The 13,910-nt window shown below is 46.1% G+C and overlaps 1 protein-coding gene across 4 annotated transcripts in view; it reads right to left on the bottom strand.

Moving 5' to 3' along the window:
- The window catches only part of ITGB5 (integrin subunit beta 5), a 140,965-nt gene that overhangs the window by 95,332 nt on the left and 31,723 nt on the right, over positions 1-13,910 (bottom strand). For all 4 annotated transcript variants that reach the window (XM_073231521.1, XM_073231522.1, XM_037012982.2 and 1 more), the window contains exons 4-5: positions 9,621-9,870; positions 1,990-2,158 (exon numbers count right to left, since the gene is read on the bottom strand). In XM_073231521.1, the coding sequence (XP_073087622.1) occupies positions 1,990-2,158; positions 9,621-9,870 (419 nt within the window). The remainder of the gene's footprint in view (positions 1-1,989; positions 2,159-9,620; positions 9,871-13,910) is intronic.

Here is a 13,910-nt window from a genome sequence, read left to right as displayed (position 1 = left end):
CTGGGCAAATCAGGAGAAGGCAGAAAACCCAGTAAACAAAATAAGGAATGCTTAGGACTCCAAAAAAAAAGAACTTTGAAAATCTAACTTGTTGAAATCTAATTATCATTACAAAACCAAATATCATTGAAACAAATGATGTCTGTGATTTGCTTCACATAGTGGAGAATAAAGTGAATTGGGAATACAAATGAATCAAGATTGGCTACAAGTTGGCAACTGTTAACAATGGACAATGGGCACATGGGGAGAATAATTTCACTATTCTCTCCACTTTTATATGTTTGAAATGTTCCATGGTAAATTTTTTAAAAAATCATACATAGTCATTGAGGAAATGTAAGTAAACATGAAATAAAATAAACACAAAGAACATTTGAAAAAATACACATAATCCTATCACCAAAGACAGCTATTGTTGACATTTCGGTCTATATATGCCCAATCTTTTTCATGTTTTTCTTTCTTATTTGCAAAATAGGGTCATGTGGTTACACTGTTTTATCACTTGCTTTCCATTCCTCTCATACATTATCTTTAGTATTGCTTAAGTCCTTAAATATTCTTTAAGGGTATGATTGTTACATAGTCTTTCATCAAAAGGTAAGCTATAATCTAGGTCCAAAATTGGCAATTATGAGGCAGGCTGTGGTAAACCAGGAAGGATGGTATTTGTTAAAAGTGATTTCACTGTTTGCAATAGCCAAGATATGGAAGCAACCTAAATGTCCATCAACAGATGAATAAAAAAGATGTGGCACAAATACACAATTACATGTTATTCAACCATAAAAAGAAAAGAAATCCTCCCATTTGCAACAACATGGATGGACCTAGAGGGTATTATGCTCAGTGAAATAAGCCAGGCAGAGAAAGACAAGTACCAAATCATTTCACTCATTTGTGGAGTATAACAACAAGGCAAAACTGAAGGACCAAAACAGAAGCAGACTCACAGACTCCAAGAAGGACTAGCGGTTACCAAAGGGGAGGGGTGGGGGAGGCTGGGTGGGGAGGGAGGGAGAAGGGGATGGAGGGGTATTATGATTGGTGCACACGCTGTGTGGGGTCAGGGGGAAGACAGTGTAGCACAGAGAAGATAAGTAGTGACTCTTTGGCATCTTACTACACTGATGGACAGTGACTGCAATGGGGTATGGGGGGGGACTTGATAATACGGGTGAATTTAGTAACCACAATGGTTTTCATGTGAAACCTTCACAAGAGTGTCTATCAATGATACCTTTAAAAAATGCCTATCAACGATATCTTAATAAATAATTAATAATAAAAAACTTAAAGCATGTGCTGGAATAGCAAATTCAAGAGTGATTTTTATTTTTATCTTTTGTTGTTGTTATGGGGTTGTTTTGACAGTAGAAAATTATTTTAAGAGTAAGTTTTACCAACATTCCATTTATATATTTCTCTAAGATTGGAACCTCTCAAAACATGGATTAATTTCTGACTTAAGTCTATATCCTCCCTTTGGATTCATATATCACAGAAAATCTGGAGAAAAACAAACAAACAGAAATGCAACCAAAGATAGTGTGCAATTTTCTCTTATAACTGGACTCCCTAATAGAGCGATCTTTAAAGTTTACCAAATGGGGCCAGAAAGTTCTACATATGGCTTTCTTCTATGCACATGGCTTGACCTTTACTTATTTCCCCTGAAAAGACGCAAAAGAGCCAAATACATAAACACAGAACAGCAGTCTTCTGGCAAAAGCCAGTCTCCCACTGCACACAGCCACACCCTGACACAGAGACACACACCAGCCCCGTCCATCCTTGAGCTCCAGCTGATCAGACTACTGCGATTTTCCCAAAGGTCCCCGGAGCTCACCCTTTGATGTAAGAGTGGACCGTAGCCACAAGCGGGGGTGACTCAAAATCTGCCATCTCCAGCAGGCACGCCAACCCCCAGGCCAATGCTCTCTTCCTTGAGCTCCCAAGCAGGGACAGGAGCAGAAAGGAAGTTACCTTGCAGACAGCCGCCTGGAGAACTGCGTCAAAGCCCCCCTCGGGGGCATCACGGTTCCGGGACACTCTCTGTTTCCGAACTTCCTCGTTGAAGCTGTCAACTCTGTCTGTGAGAGACAGTAGATGGCGGAACCCAAAGGAGGGGACGCAGTTTGGGAATAATTTGTAACTAGAAAGAAAGAAGAGAAGAGTCACTTGCCATCATTGTCTCTAAATCTTAAATAGCTACATACTCTGTGCATTCACTGAGCGCCTGGAGCAGCACCAGTGAATATTTACCCAGGACCTACAGGTGCCCCTGGGATGGCACAGAGGGGAGAAAAAAAGAGAAATAATAACACAGCCCCTGCTCTCCAAACATCAAGCCTTAACCTGCAGGCAAGATGGCACATCCCAGGTTGTGAGTGAGTGGAATGGACAAATGGTGCAAAGTACTAGAGATAACAGTGGTGACCATGGTCAGAGGAAGATGTCATGCAGGCAACCTGACTTGCACCGTGAAAGATGCAAGGGACAGTTGCTACGGGCACCATGGCTGAGGACATATGGTGGGAAGGCTCTTCTCGGCTGAGGAAGGTGGGCAATGTTGAGTGAGGGCAAGGTGAACAGAGGTCCTCTAGGAAGCTGGCTTCTCACACCAGCTGTGCTGCTGCAGGTGCCAAGGGACACAGAGAAGTAAGTTTTACCAACATTCCATTTACATATTTGTCAACCTACTCAGAGACCACCACAGGAGCAAATGCTAAATGGAACAGGAATGAAATGTTCGGCCTCTTCACCAATCTATAAATACGGCAATGGTAAATGCTCTCCTAGACACAATGAAAGTCACCCAGAAACTATCTTCAAATGGAAAATTCTATCTGGAAATTTGTAAAGAAGTGTCACATCTCAGTAGTAGGTGAATGCCATGTTTTTCTCCTGAAATATTGGGTGATCTCACCTTCAGTCTGTAGTAGAGATACCAAGTGGCCCCTTTCCTGGAGGAAGTTAGATCCCAGCTACAGAGTTAGATTTTCTGCTTGATTTATAGCCAGTGAAATAGGAAGAGAGGGCCTTACATGGTTTCACAAATAGGTTCACTCAGTAAAAGGGGAGAGGGAGGGAGCATCCTGGCCAGAGAGAAATGCACATGCAAGAGCCTGGCGGCAGGTGGGACCCCAGAGGACCCAGTGCAGAGAAGACCAGTGGCGCAGCAGTGCCAGGGGTTAAGGGCAAGGACGGGCCAAGAGGCTGGGGAAGAAGACTGTGCAGGTTTGTGGCCCTGTGAAGGAAGCCTTTCTGATTTCAGATCAAAAGGTGAAAAACACTAAGAAAGAGGCCTGGGTGAGTCTTTATGACCCAATTCAAGCTGTGTGCATGGGAGAAGAAACAGGCCCAGCAACTTCTGGGGGATCCTGCTTTGTTGCTGCCAAGAAGTGGGCGCCAGGGCAGGTGTGGACAGGCTCCTCTCTTCCCCAGTGGAGGCAATCTTCAGCTTTCTGAGAGGCCATTCCATTTTCCTTCGGGATGTACAGCACCTGCTCGATCAACCACAGTCACTCACAGCAAGCCGGCTCTGGACAGTCCTCCACAGCGGCCACGGTTCCCTCCGGGCAGGGGGCAGCAGCTACAGGCCCTCCCCACTTGCCTTTCCTTTGTCTCCCTCCACCCTCCTTCCCAGATCTTCCACTGCACCTTGTGCCTGGCAGGTCAGACTCTCCTATGACCTGTACCTCTGGCCACCCAAACTTTTCATTTTGCCATGAAGTGAAGGGTCATGGAAATTACATTCCCAGCTGGAGGAAGGGACTGAGCCGAGGTCCCATCTGTGGTTACTGGACAAGTGGATGGGCGCAGGAGGAAGTAAATACACACAAACTCTCACTTCCCTCTCTCTGCCTCCAAGCAACCACACCCTTCTGTGTTGTTCTGGTCCCTGATTTAGCACTTCGGGTGTGTGTTTATTGTCACAGTTGATCAAGCTGGTTGAGGAAAAGTGTGGAGGAACAGAATACTAATTGCCTTTCAACGAGAAAACCAAAAAAGCTGTGAGAAGCTCAGCTAAATTAGCTCTGCATTTTTTTTTAAGTTCTTCCCTTTCATTCCTGCAAATAGCAATATGTAGATACATTTTTACTGCAGAGAATTATTACTAAGTAAGCAGGAAGTGGAAAACGTTTGCCAGAGAGAAATTCTCATTGCAGAGAATTTACCATAACCAAACCAGTCACCTTATCGTCCTCTTTGGCACACAGATCCTGTTGAGTGTCTCCATCCTCACTGGAATACAGTGTCACCTGAAATTAGTTATTCAATTGAACCCCTGGAAGAGCTGTCTGAATGACCTGAAGGTCTGAGTGTCTGGGGGTCTCATGCCTGTATCAAAGGGACCACACAGGGAGCTAGTAAATTAGGTTTATGAACCAGGAAAGTAAATAAAATATATATGTTTATAAAATACATAAAGAGCCTGGGGAACATGTGCATATAAAAAATGAATCAAATTTGGAGACACTAGATGTGGGCAAATCCAGAAAACAACCGAATGTTCCAAGGCAATACTGCGGATCCACCTGCCATGGAAAGAGCTTCCTCTCATTATAAACCTATAGAACCGCTGGATAAAACATAATGTTTTAAAATGTGAATATGTAGCCAAGACTGGAAGCTGAGCAGGGAAATTACAGGTCGCAGAAATGAAGAGCAAACTACTCAACCAGTTAATGGACCTCAGAGACTAGGTGGGAAGGGAGCAGAAGCTTATGCCAAAGAGCTCACAATGTGTCAGGGCCTGAGCAAGGTCTTGCGGGCCTGGGGCAGGGTTCTAACAAGGGCGGATGCTAAGCCTCAGGCCGTGCAAGGCCGAGCGCTGCACTAGGCCTATCTGCATAAAGCTGAGTGCCACAAAGCGCTGCCCTGTCACTACAATCAAAACTAGAAAATTTCTAGTCATTGGCCTGGGAAAGAAGCGAAGAAGATCCACTCTGGGCCAAGAGTGAGATGAATCATGCATAAAAATTCTAACTCCAGGCCTGAGCAAGTCAGGATTCTCTGCTTTTATGGTGAAGGAATGCCAAAGGAGAACCGAGCAGGAAATCCCAGCAAGGCCTGGCGATCCTGGCAGCAGCCAATGGAAGACCACCCTGCTGGGAGCAAAGCACACCTGGGGCAGGTGGGCCCATGGAAACCCACCTCTGCTCAAGAGGCTAGCGGAAAGGTGACAGCCCGCTAGAGAAACAAACGACCCTGAAGGAATGTGAGCAAATTTAACAAACTGAGAGATCTGCAGTTCAACAAATAGAAAAGAATGACCTGAAGTACTTTAAATCAAGGATATTTAACACATTCAAGGACAGGAAGGAATAGACACCAAAGACCAGAACAGGACACTATTGGGGAGTCAGGGGGAGGTCAGAAGGCTCTGAAAAAAAAAATATTATGAAAACAGAAGTCTTGAAAAAGAATCAATTAAAAAAACGGTCACTGAAATTCAAAAGTTAAACATCAGTGTACAGACTGAACAACTGAAGAACAAAAGAGTAAACTGGAAGAAATGTCCTACTATGTGGCTAACAGAAAGAAAGAGGTAGAAACTATGGGAGGAAAATTAAGAAACATGACATTTAGAATGAGAAGCTCCCCATACACCCAGCAGTGTTAGGAAGAAAATGAAGGGGATAGGAGGAGTAGAAGAGAATGTCTGAGAATCTTCAAGAATAAAGATGTATTCTCAGATTTAACAAGCAGACCAAGGGCTAAGCAATGAAAATAAAAGTCAGTCCAACCTAGACACGTTGGCATGCATTTCATTACAGAATGAATAGCACAGGAAAATATTCAAAGCCACCAGAGAGGAGGGAGACCATTACAAGACAGCAGAAGTCTCACTAGCCACAAGATAGGCCCAGCTACAACAAAGAAACACATTTCAAGGTGGCGAAGGAGTACTATGACCTTTTGGAAGAAATGAACAAAGGGTAAGAAAAAATATAAATGATGAAGGATGAAATCTATCAGCTCACTTGCAGAAGTTTTTACATAATGTATTTACATTTGTGTGTGTGCAGTGAGAACATTTAATACCTACTCTTTAACAACTTTCAAGTATACAAGTACATATTTCAAGTATCGTGTTAACTATTGTCACCATGCTATATGTCAGATCCCCAGAACATATTCCTCTTGTAACTAGAAGTTTGTACCCTCTGAACAATGTCTCCCAATTTCCCCCATGCCCCAGTTCCTAGCAGCTACCACTCTACTCTCTGTTTCTGTGTGTTTGGCTTTTTTGGATTCCACAAATAAATGAGACATGTATGAAATGCATTTCAACCACTGTACAATACTTCTAACAAAAGAAAACGTGTTCAGAACCAGAAGTAACACTCTGGATTAACCTTCAAATCCGATACTAGTGAGTATCATGGGATTCTACCCAGTGACACTATTGCTGGTACTCAGAATGGCAATTGAACAGCTCCTTAATCTGATGATTAAGTTACTCCATATCTTTTTTCTTATTATGGCAGCGCTGGTACTACTTATGTCTGGTATTTCTGCTGCATTCTAAGGTGGGAAGAGGTGACTCTAAGATTGATTCTTTGGCAGAAACATCTGGAGCAGAGAAGAAAGGACAAACCTCAGGGAAGGCCCATGAAAAACCAGCTCTCTTTTCTCTGAGATGTCCTGCAGGTCGAGTGCCTCCTCCTGACTTCCCCATCTCCCCAAACCTACTGGGGGCTGCTTCTGCTGTTCCCACCACCACAGGGGAGAGAAGCATCTACCTGAAGGTGCCACTGGAACTTGAGACGAACGCTGTGCCCTTCCTCTTCACATTAACTGAAGGAAAACAGTGGACAAGAATCACAGACAGCGTCTGCCAACACACTCGGAAAGTAAACAAGGCCAGCTGTGAGACAAGAAGGAGTGCTAGAGACTGTGGTAGCCAAACAACATGTGGGACAAGGCTGGCTTTACCAGACCTCCCAGTTTTTTGAGAAAGCTTAGAAATCTTGGTTATTCTTTGTTAAATCTTCTATTTCTTAAAGGTTGGTAACTTATTTATAGTGCCATTAAAGCTTAGGCAAAAAAAAAAGCACATGCAGGCTGGCCTGGGCACAGGAACAGCCACCCTGCAGTGTTCTCCCCAAGGAGCAGTGGTGCATCTGCAAGGAGACCCAGGACTCTGCACAGGTCCAGGCGTCCAGACAGGAGGTAAATCTCAGCCTGCTCACTGAGCCACAGAGTGGCTCACCAAAGCGTTACACAGTTTAGAGAAGAGGGATCTGTGTAACTTAGACCTGATGTTTCCTGCAAAACTCCCATTCGTCATGGATTTCCTGTCTTACCTGTTTTTCAGTGTACCTCACTGCCAAGACTTTTACTGTCCACAACTAGTTCTGCCTTCTAAGGCTTAGAAAAGGAGCTCTGACTAAGTAGTGTGTAATAACCTTGAATAAGCAAATGCTGAGTGCCCAGAGCCAGTCCTTCATCCTCTGCCAGCTTCCAATCTTGCTTCTCACAGTAAGTGGATGGTCCTCAGGAAAATGGAAGTGGAGACACAGCCTGCCTGTCTGGGCCCCATCAGAGGGCAAAGGTGAACAGAAGCAGATAGAATCGCTATTCTGGACAGACTGAAAAAAATTTTAGTCAAAATGCTGTTGTCTCTGCTAAGGAGCAAAACTCCAACAACAGTGCCTGCGGCCCTGGGACTGGGCTAGAAAGGGCCTCGGGGACAGGACAAAAGTAATAATAATGTCAGCGGCCACCTGTGGCCAGGAGGACGCTAACCCCAGCAAATTTGACACCTAGTGCCTCTTCACGGTTAAGGAACTTAGAATCTCATTTATATTTAAATTTTTTTCTTATCTTACTGTTTTTTCCACCACTGTGTCAGCTCCCAACCCCTAGTGAAGATCTAAATAAGCTTCTGGGAGAGTAAAGAAACATCAGGAAGGATTCAGAAGAACATGTATTCCCAGCTCGAATACTACCTCACCCTAACCACCCAGCCCAACCCAGGGCTGGGAGCTGTCGAGGTACCAAAGGTGAGCTGGGGGTCAGGCAGGCTCAGGGGCTGCAGAAGGGGCTCAGGGACAGCCAAGGAGACCAAGGATTGAAAAGGACAGCAGAGGATGGAAGGTGCCTGGGCCCAAGTCACCTCTTGGAGGAGAGCCGGCACAGAAAGCAGCCTGACCCGCATCAGATTTTATACAGGAGAGGAGTAAACTGTCACAGTGCTGGGCCGCTGCAGCACAGCTGCGCATCACGCTGGGGCAGGACCAGGAGGGTCAGCTGGTTTGGGAATGGGGCTTAACTCAGACGCACGTACAGCATCTGTGTGGTGGTGTGGTTCGAATGGGGAGAAGCAAGCATCCTGTTAATGGAAATGCAGACTCGGAAGTAGTTTGTCTGGATTCTCACCCCAAGTCTACCCATTCCTAGTTGTGTCATCTTGGGTATTTAAGCCTCAGTTTCCTCATCTTTAAAAATACAGCTCACACCTACCTTAGAGACCTCAAAAAATTGTTATGGGATTTAGATGAGACAATCCATATGAAGTACTTAGTATGGTGCCTGACACTTAGTAAGAACCTAAGCCTTAGCGATTTCTTATCTAGGGACTATTTTAGGGCCTTATATCCCAAAGCCTAACTAAAGTTGAATGTGGAGATGAGGCAAGAAAAAGTTGGAAGTTCCACTCACGTGGTCACACTGCACCATCCTGACATTTAAACCAACCTCATACTGGTGTTAGGGTAGGTGAAGGATGTGACCCCCCACCCCCCACCCCAATACACCGTGGCAGAGACCCATTCACCAATCCCAGTTCCTCTTCCTCCCAGGCACAGATAAACTAGCTCCCAGGCTCCATGCGAGAACTCAGTCCTGTCTGATACACTGGCCGCTCAGTCCTAGCCCGTACGGCGAGCATCCTCCTGGCATGACGACCTGCAAGGCCACGTGGGGAACATGGAGCCCAGGAGGACAGAGCCTGGGTCCCCAAGTCACTGCTTGGAGGAGAGATGTCCACTGATCCAGAGACCAATCTGGATCAGAAACGAATGTCTACTGAGTTTGAGCCTCTATGTACTCCTGGGTTTGTTTATTGCAGCAGTTAGGAGCACCTGTTTTCTACTAATTTGCCAAATATTTCCTAATTCAAGTACTTATGTTAGGAAAAAAAACATACCTTTAAAACACGGTGTTTTCATTTCATTTTGTCAAGGTAAGGTATAGTTAGTTACATAAACACCAGCGACAGACTTTGAATTCAAATTCGCTTATCCTAATGCATTTCAGTCACTCCACACAAGGGGAAAGTCTACCTATTCTATCTGCTCCCTCTCCCTGGGTCCATCACGTTCTGACAATATTCTCTAAAATCTACTAATGTAGAAGGTGGGGCCATCAGAAAGGCAGGAAATCAAATGAGTTATGATCATCATATCTTTACATAATCTTGCAACAGTTCATTTCTCCACACACATGGGGAAGCCAGAACCGGGTCATAGTTAATCAAATCACACATCTGAGCCTGGTTCCCATCCTATATGCACCTTCCCTAGGTCCCTTCTTTGGCCTGAGTTTTCCTACTACTCCATTCCACCACCCTTAAATACCCAACGGAAGGACAGCTGGTCACTTACCCAATGCACGGATTGGTCTGGTACCTCGGTGCCGTATAGGAGAAAGGAGAGATGTTTTTGTCTACAAAAGACCCAAACCCCAGCCGGAAGTTGCTGGTGAGCTTCCTCATCTCCTCGGCGAGCTTGGTGCCCAGGTTCCGGATATTGTCCAGGTCATCCTTCATGGACAGGGAGAGGTCCATCAGGTAGTACAAGTCCACGGGGTAATCTTCCACCTGTCGGACCTGCAGCTGGAAGGCAGTCTTGTCGCCTGTGCCAACAGAGAGGCCGTGCGCGTTACAGGTCAACCAAACTGCTCCCAGTTTTTGCTCACAGACTTTGCTTTCAACATTGGCCAGTCTTTTACTTTTCTTTAGTAACAGTGTGCCTCTCAGAAACCTTTTTCCTGGAAGCAGAATGACTACAGGGGCACGGGTGCTGAGGATGAAGCTCTAGGTTCTCCCTCCAAACACTTGGCTCAGCATTTTTATGGAAACTCTTTCACAACTAGTCTCCTCAGTGGTGTTCTGTTTTCTTGGCAAAAGAGACTCCTCTTGGTGGACAGTGCACCAGACAATGCCATGGACACATGCTGGGTGAGAAGAGCCCACCAACCACATGCCAGCTTCAGAGAAAGGACGGGAATGTGGCCGGGAGGAGATTGTGTGAAATAGGAAATAGGGAAGAAATTAATAAAAGGAGGGTACAGACATGAGTGGGCAAGAACTAAGGTGGGGAAGAGAGAGACGTACAAGGAAGGGAGAGTAGGGACACAAAGATAGTCACCCCTAAAGGGTGAAAATATTTATGCTTAGGCCATGTCACCTATTTCCCAGCCACCTACCAAGCAATATATGCAGTTCTTGGGCAGATTTGACATCACAGACAACTGTCACTATTATCAGAAATCACAGGTATAAACACAGAATGAGAGTCCAAATTTTAGCACCACCAAAAAGAAGGGGGGAAAATAAGAAGGAAAAAAGAAATAAAACACTACTAGATTTGTCCACCAACCACAAGAAGAGAAATAAATTTGGGCTCTACACTAAGACAGTCAATGACAGAGGAAAAGGGAATTCCAAGGAAAGGAGCAAAGAGAAAAGCCAGGGTCTAGGAGGCGTGGCCTCTGCAGTGCTGCCCCAGAAGGACTTGAGGAAGGCCCATGCCAGTACCGCCACCAGGGAGCTCCTGCCAGGGTAATGACCCTAAATCATTTCATAATCTCTAAAAACACATCGTTCAGAACCAACTTCAAGAAGCAGATCATAGCAGGTAATGCCATCTACCCTGGGACTGACCAGCCTTTCAGAGCCCCCAAGACGTCCTTGCACATTTCAGTAGAAGAGCCGCCCACACACGTTTGACATCTGGATGCACTCTTGGTGTCCAGAGGTGCACTGGCGAAGGTGGCCCGGGGGTCCGGGCCTGGCGTGCCAGCATCACGCTTCTGAGAAACCACCCCCTCTCCTCAAGCTGACGACCAGCCAGCTGAAGCCGGAACTTGCAGGAGAGGGGGCCCCATCCTTCACGCTCCCTCTCCCCCGTCCCACCCTAGCCAAGGCACACAGCAGGAACCAGGCTGCAGAGAGCCAAATGACCCGAACGACTGAGTCCTGATTGCAGCTGTCCCTCGACTAGGGGTGACACCCAAGCCCCCATTTCCTTACACAGAAAAATGGAGATAACAACACAGCACTGATTAACACCTTGAAGCACTCACATGGGAGCAAAGTGTTTTGTGAGAAGCAAAGGCCTGCACACTTGAAGCACAATTAGTAGAATTACTATTTGTTGCCTCAGTGATAGCACCGGGCCTGCTCGCCCTGACCTGTCTTTGCATATATTGTGCTAGCGCCTCAAGATTGATGTCGTTTGGGCGGCCTGTTGGTATGAGCCTGTTTTTAAAAACTGTCAAGAGTATGACTCAAACAGAGAAATGCTCAAAATCTCTTCCAGAATGAAGCCAGGACTGCTGCAATGTCTGTCTCTGGTTCCCATCAGGGAGACAGAGCAGGTCCCTGCCCAGGGCCCCTCCCAGCCTTGGAGCCACATGACGGTGGGGGAGAAGCAAGACAGAGAACCTGGGGGAGGGGAGAGCCTCCTTTGCCTCTGCAGACAGACCCAGACCCCAAATGGGCAGTGCCTGCAACTGTCCCTCTGCCCAGTCCCACGAGCTCTTTGCAGGGGCTTCTGCATTTTCTGTCACCTGGGCTCTTCCCCCCACATTCCCGGCTACACCTTCTTTTACCCTGAATCCACTTCCACCTTTTTGTGGATTGTGAATAATTAACAGATGAGCATTTTAGGACCAGACAACTGGGAGCTGGTTTGGATTCAGGGCGCACCTAGGGGAGAGAAGTGGACACCAGGTGTGAAGAGCAGGAGTTGGGTTAGAATCCAGACCTTGTCACCAAGGACTCAGGGACATGAGGCTGCTCCTAACTCGCTGCTCAGTTTCTGGGTCAGTGAAGCGGGAGGGTGTTAGTTACTGGCAGGATCAATGGAGACAATGTATGTAAACACCATACAAATGCTTCTACACAAGGAGAGCTTCTGCCTCAGTTCCCCCAAAAGTCAATTATTAATGCAATTTCTTGTGGGGATAAAAAGAGAGGCAAAAAAATTCTGCCAGAAACTTGAATGTGAAGGACTAGTCTTGGGCATTAAATTTAACTAAAATTTTGAGGACATGAAGATAAAGAAACAAACCTGATATAACATACAGATCTCTTTGTATGCTAAGAGGGCAGCTACTTTGAAGTGAGAAATCTCTTCGCATCAAAGTCTGAGAAATGGGTCACTAAGAAAACACCCCTTCAGAGATGCCACAAACGTTAGAAGAAATCTTTCTCCCAGTTTTCCAGACAGTGAGGGGTAAGAAAGGGAAACACCATGAGTGTTCAGAACCAGGGTTCACTGTTATCTCAAACATGCCTGACTGTAAGTGCTACCAACTCCTCCACACCTTGGCAATAATGGAATGTTGTGTCAGCAGATCTTGAAGGGACCGGCATTTCTGGGCCAATTCTCAGCGTGGGCGCTAAGCTGTGGTGCACCAACTCCCCGGTGAGGGAGGGAGGCCTCCAAGGTTAGCAGACAGAAGGTGAGGCCGAGGCTGCCCGTGAAGAGCCGTTGCTGCTGAGAGAAGGGCTGGGAACAGTTTTCCTCTTTGGGTACACTTCCAGAGCCACACATGCTGAGACACATTCTGACAACACATTCTGCCATGTGGTCCTGCACCACCCATGTGTACAGGAGGTGCTCAGCCTTTCTGGGAACACCAGCCCCACTCACAAGCCCCCTCTCCACATAAGACTCCTAGAGGCTCTTCTCCCACTGTGGCTTCACCCCTTCTTTCTGGGGTCATTCCACACGATCCCTGCCTGGGGACCAGCAGCAAGATGAGAGAAATGGGACGAAGCCACCCAAAAGAAAAGCTGATGACCTCGCTCCTGTGAATATGGAGCTACGCCTGCAGCAGCCTCTTTCATGTCCTGACTTTCTCTGTGGCCAAAACAGTCCGATCCACCTGTATTTTGCACAGAATTCCTACTGCTGCTCAGTTCCCAAGTGTAGACTCCCCCACCGCAATCATATCAACTAGCATTCCACCTGAACATATTTTTAAAGCTTCCTTCTCTCTGCCCTCCGTTCAATAAAAGTGAAGTGTTCACTTTCTCCTTAGGGACATACATCAGATGGCAGACATCTCTGGAGAGTGAGGGTAGAAATTCCAGCAAGAATTTCTGGTTTTTCTAAGACTGATTCTTGTTCAAATGTTAAAACAAAGCAGTATTTCAAAAGAAAAGGGCTCTTGTTGTCCCTAAATAAATATAACCAATTTTTGATTCCCCAGAATTACCCTTCTATGTGGAAATGGGAAAAAAGAAGGGAAACATTAAAGTCAGCTACTTTACAACAGGACTGCAGCTGAGTGAGGAATTAGGGCCCTAGAGCACACCTTATAGGACTAGCACCCAGCCCTTCTGTTCACCGCAGCAGAAGGTAATTAGTACCCCAGAATCAAATCCAGACCTAGAACCAAAGAATTTCCTTGCTGGTCTAGGACAAGGCTGCTGTACTGCAGTGCACCTCACTCCTCACACCAGAATTCTGGCCCTTGACAAACGGAACCAAGGAATGAACCAGCCAAAGACACAGTCGGCCTCTACAGTGTCTACCCCCAAGCATCCGGGCCTTAGCAGTCCTTCATTTCCTTGAAAATCACTTTGTCTTAGTCCATCAGGGCTACTACAACAAGTACCATGGGCTGGGGCCAATAAATAGAAATGTGTTCCTCACAGTTAT

The sequence above is a fragment of the Manis javanica genome, chromosome 3, assembly GCF_040802235.1.
Source record: "Manis javanica isolate MJ-LG chromosome 3, MJ_LKY, whole genome shotgun sequence".
Taxonomy (NCBI): Eukaryota; Metazoa; Chordata; class Mammalia; order Pholidota; family Manidae; genus Manis; species Manis javanica.
Note: the sequence above shows the minus strand (reverse complement) of the source record. Positions and strands in the feature narration are given on the sequence as shown.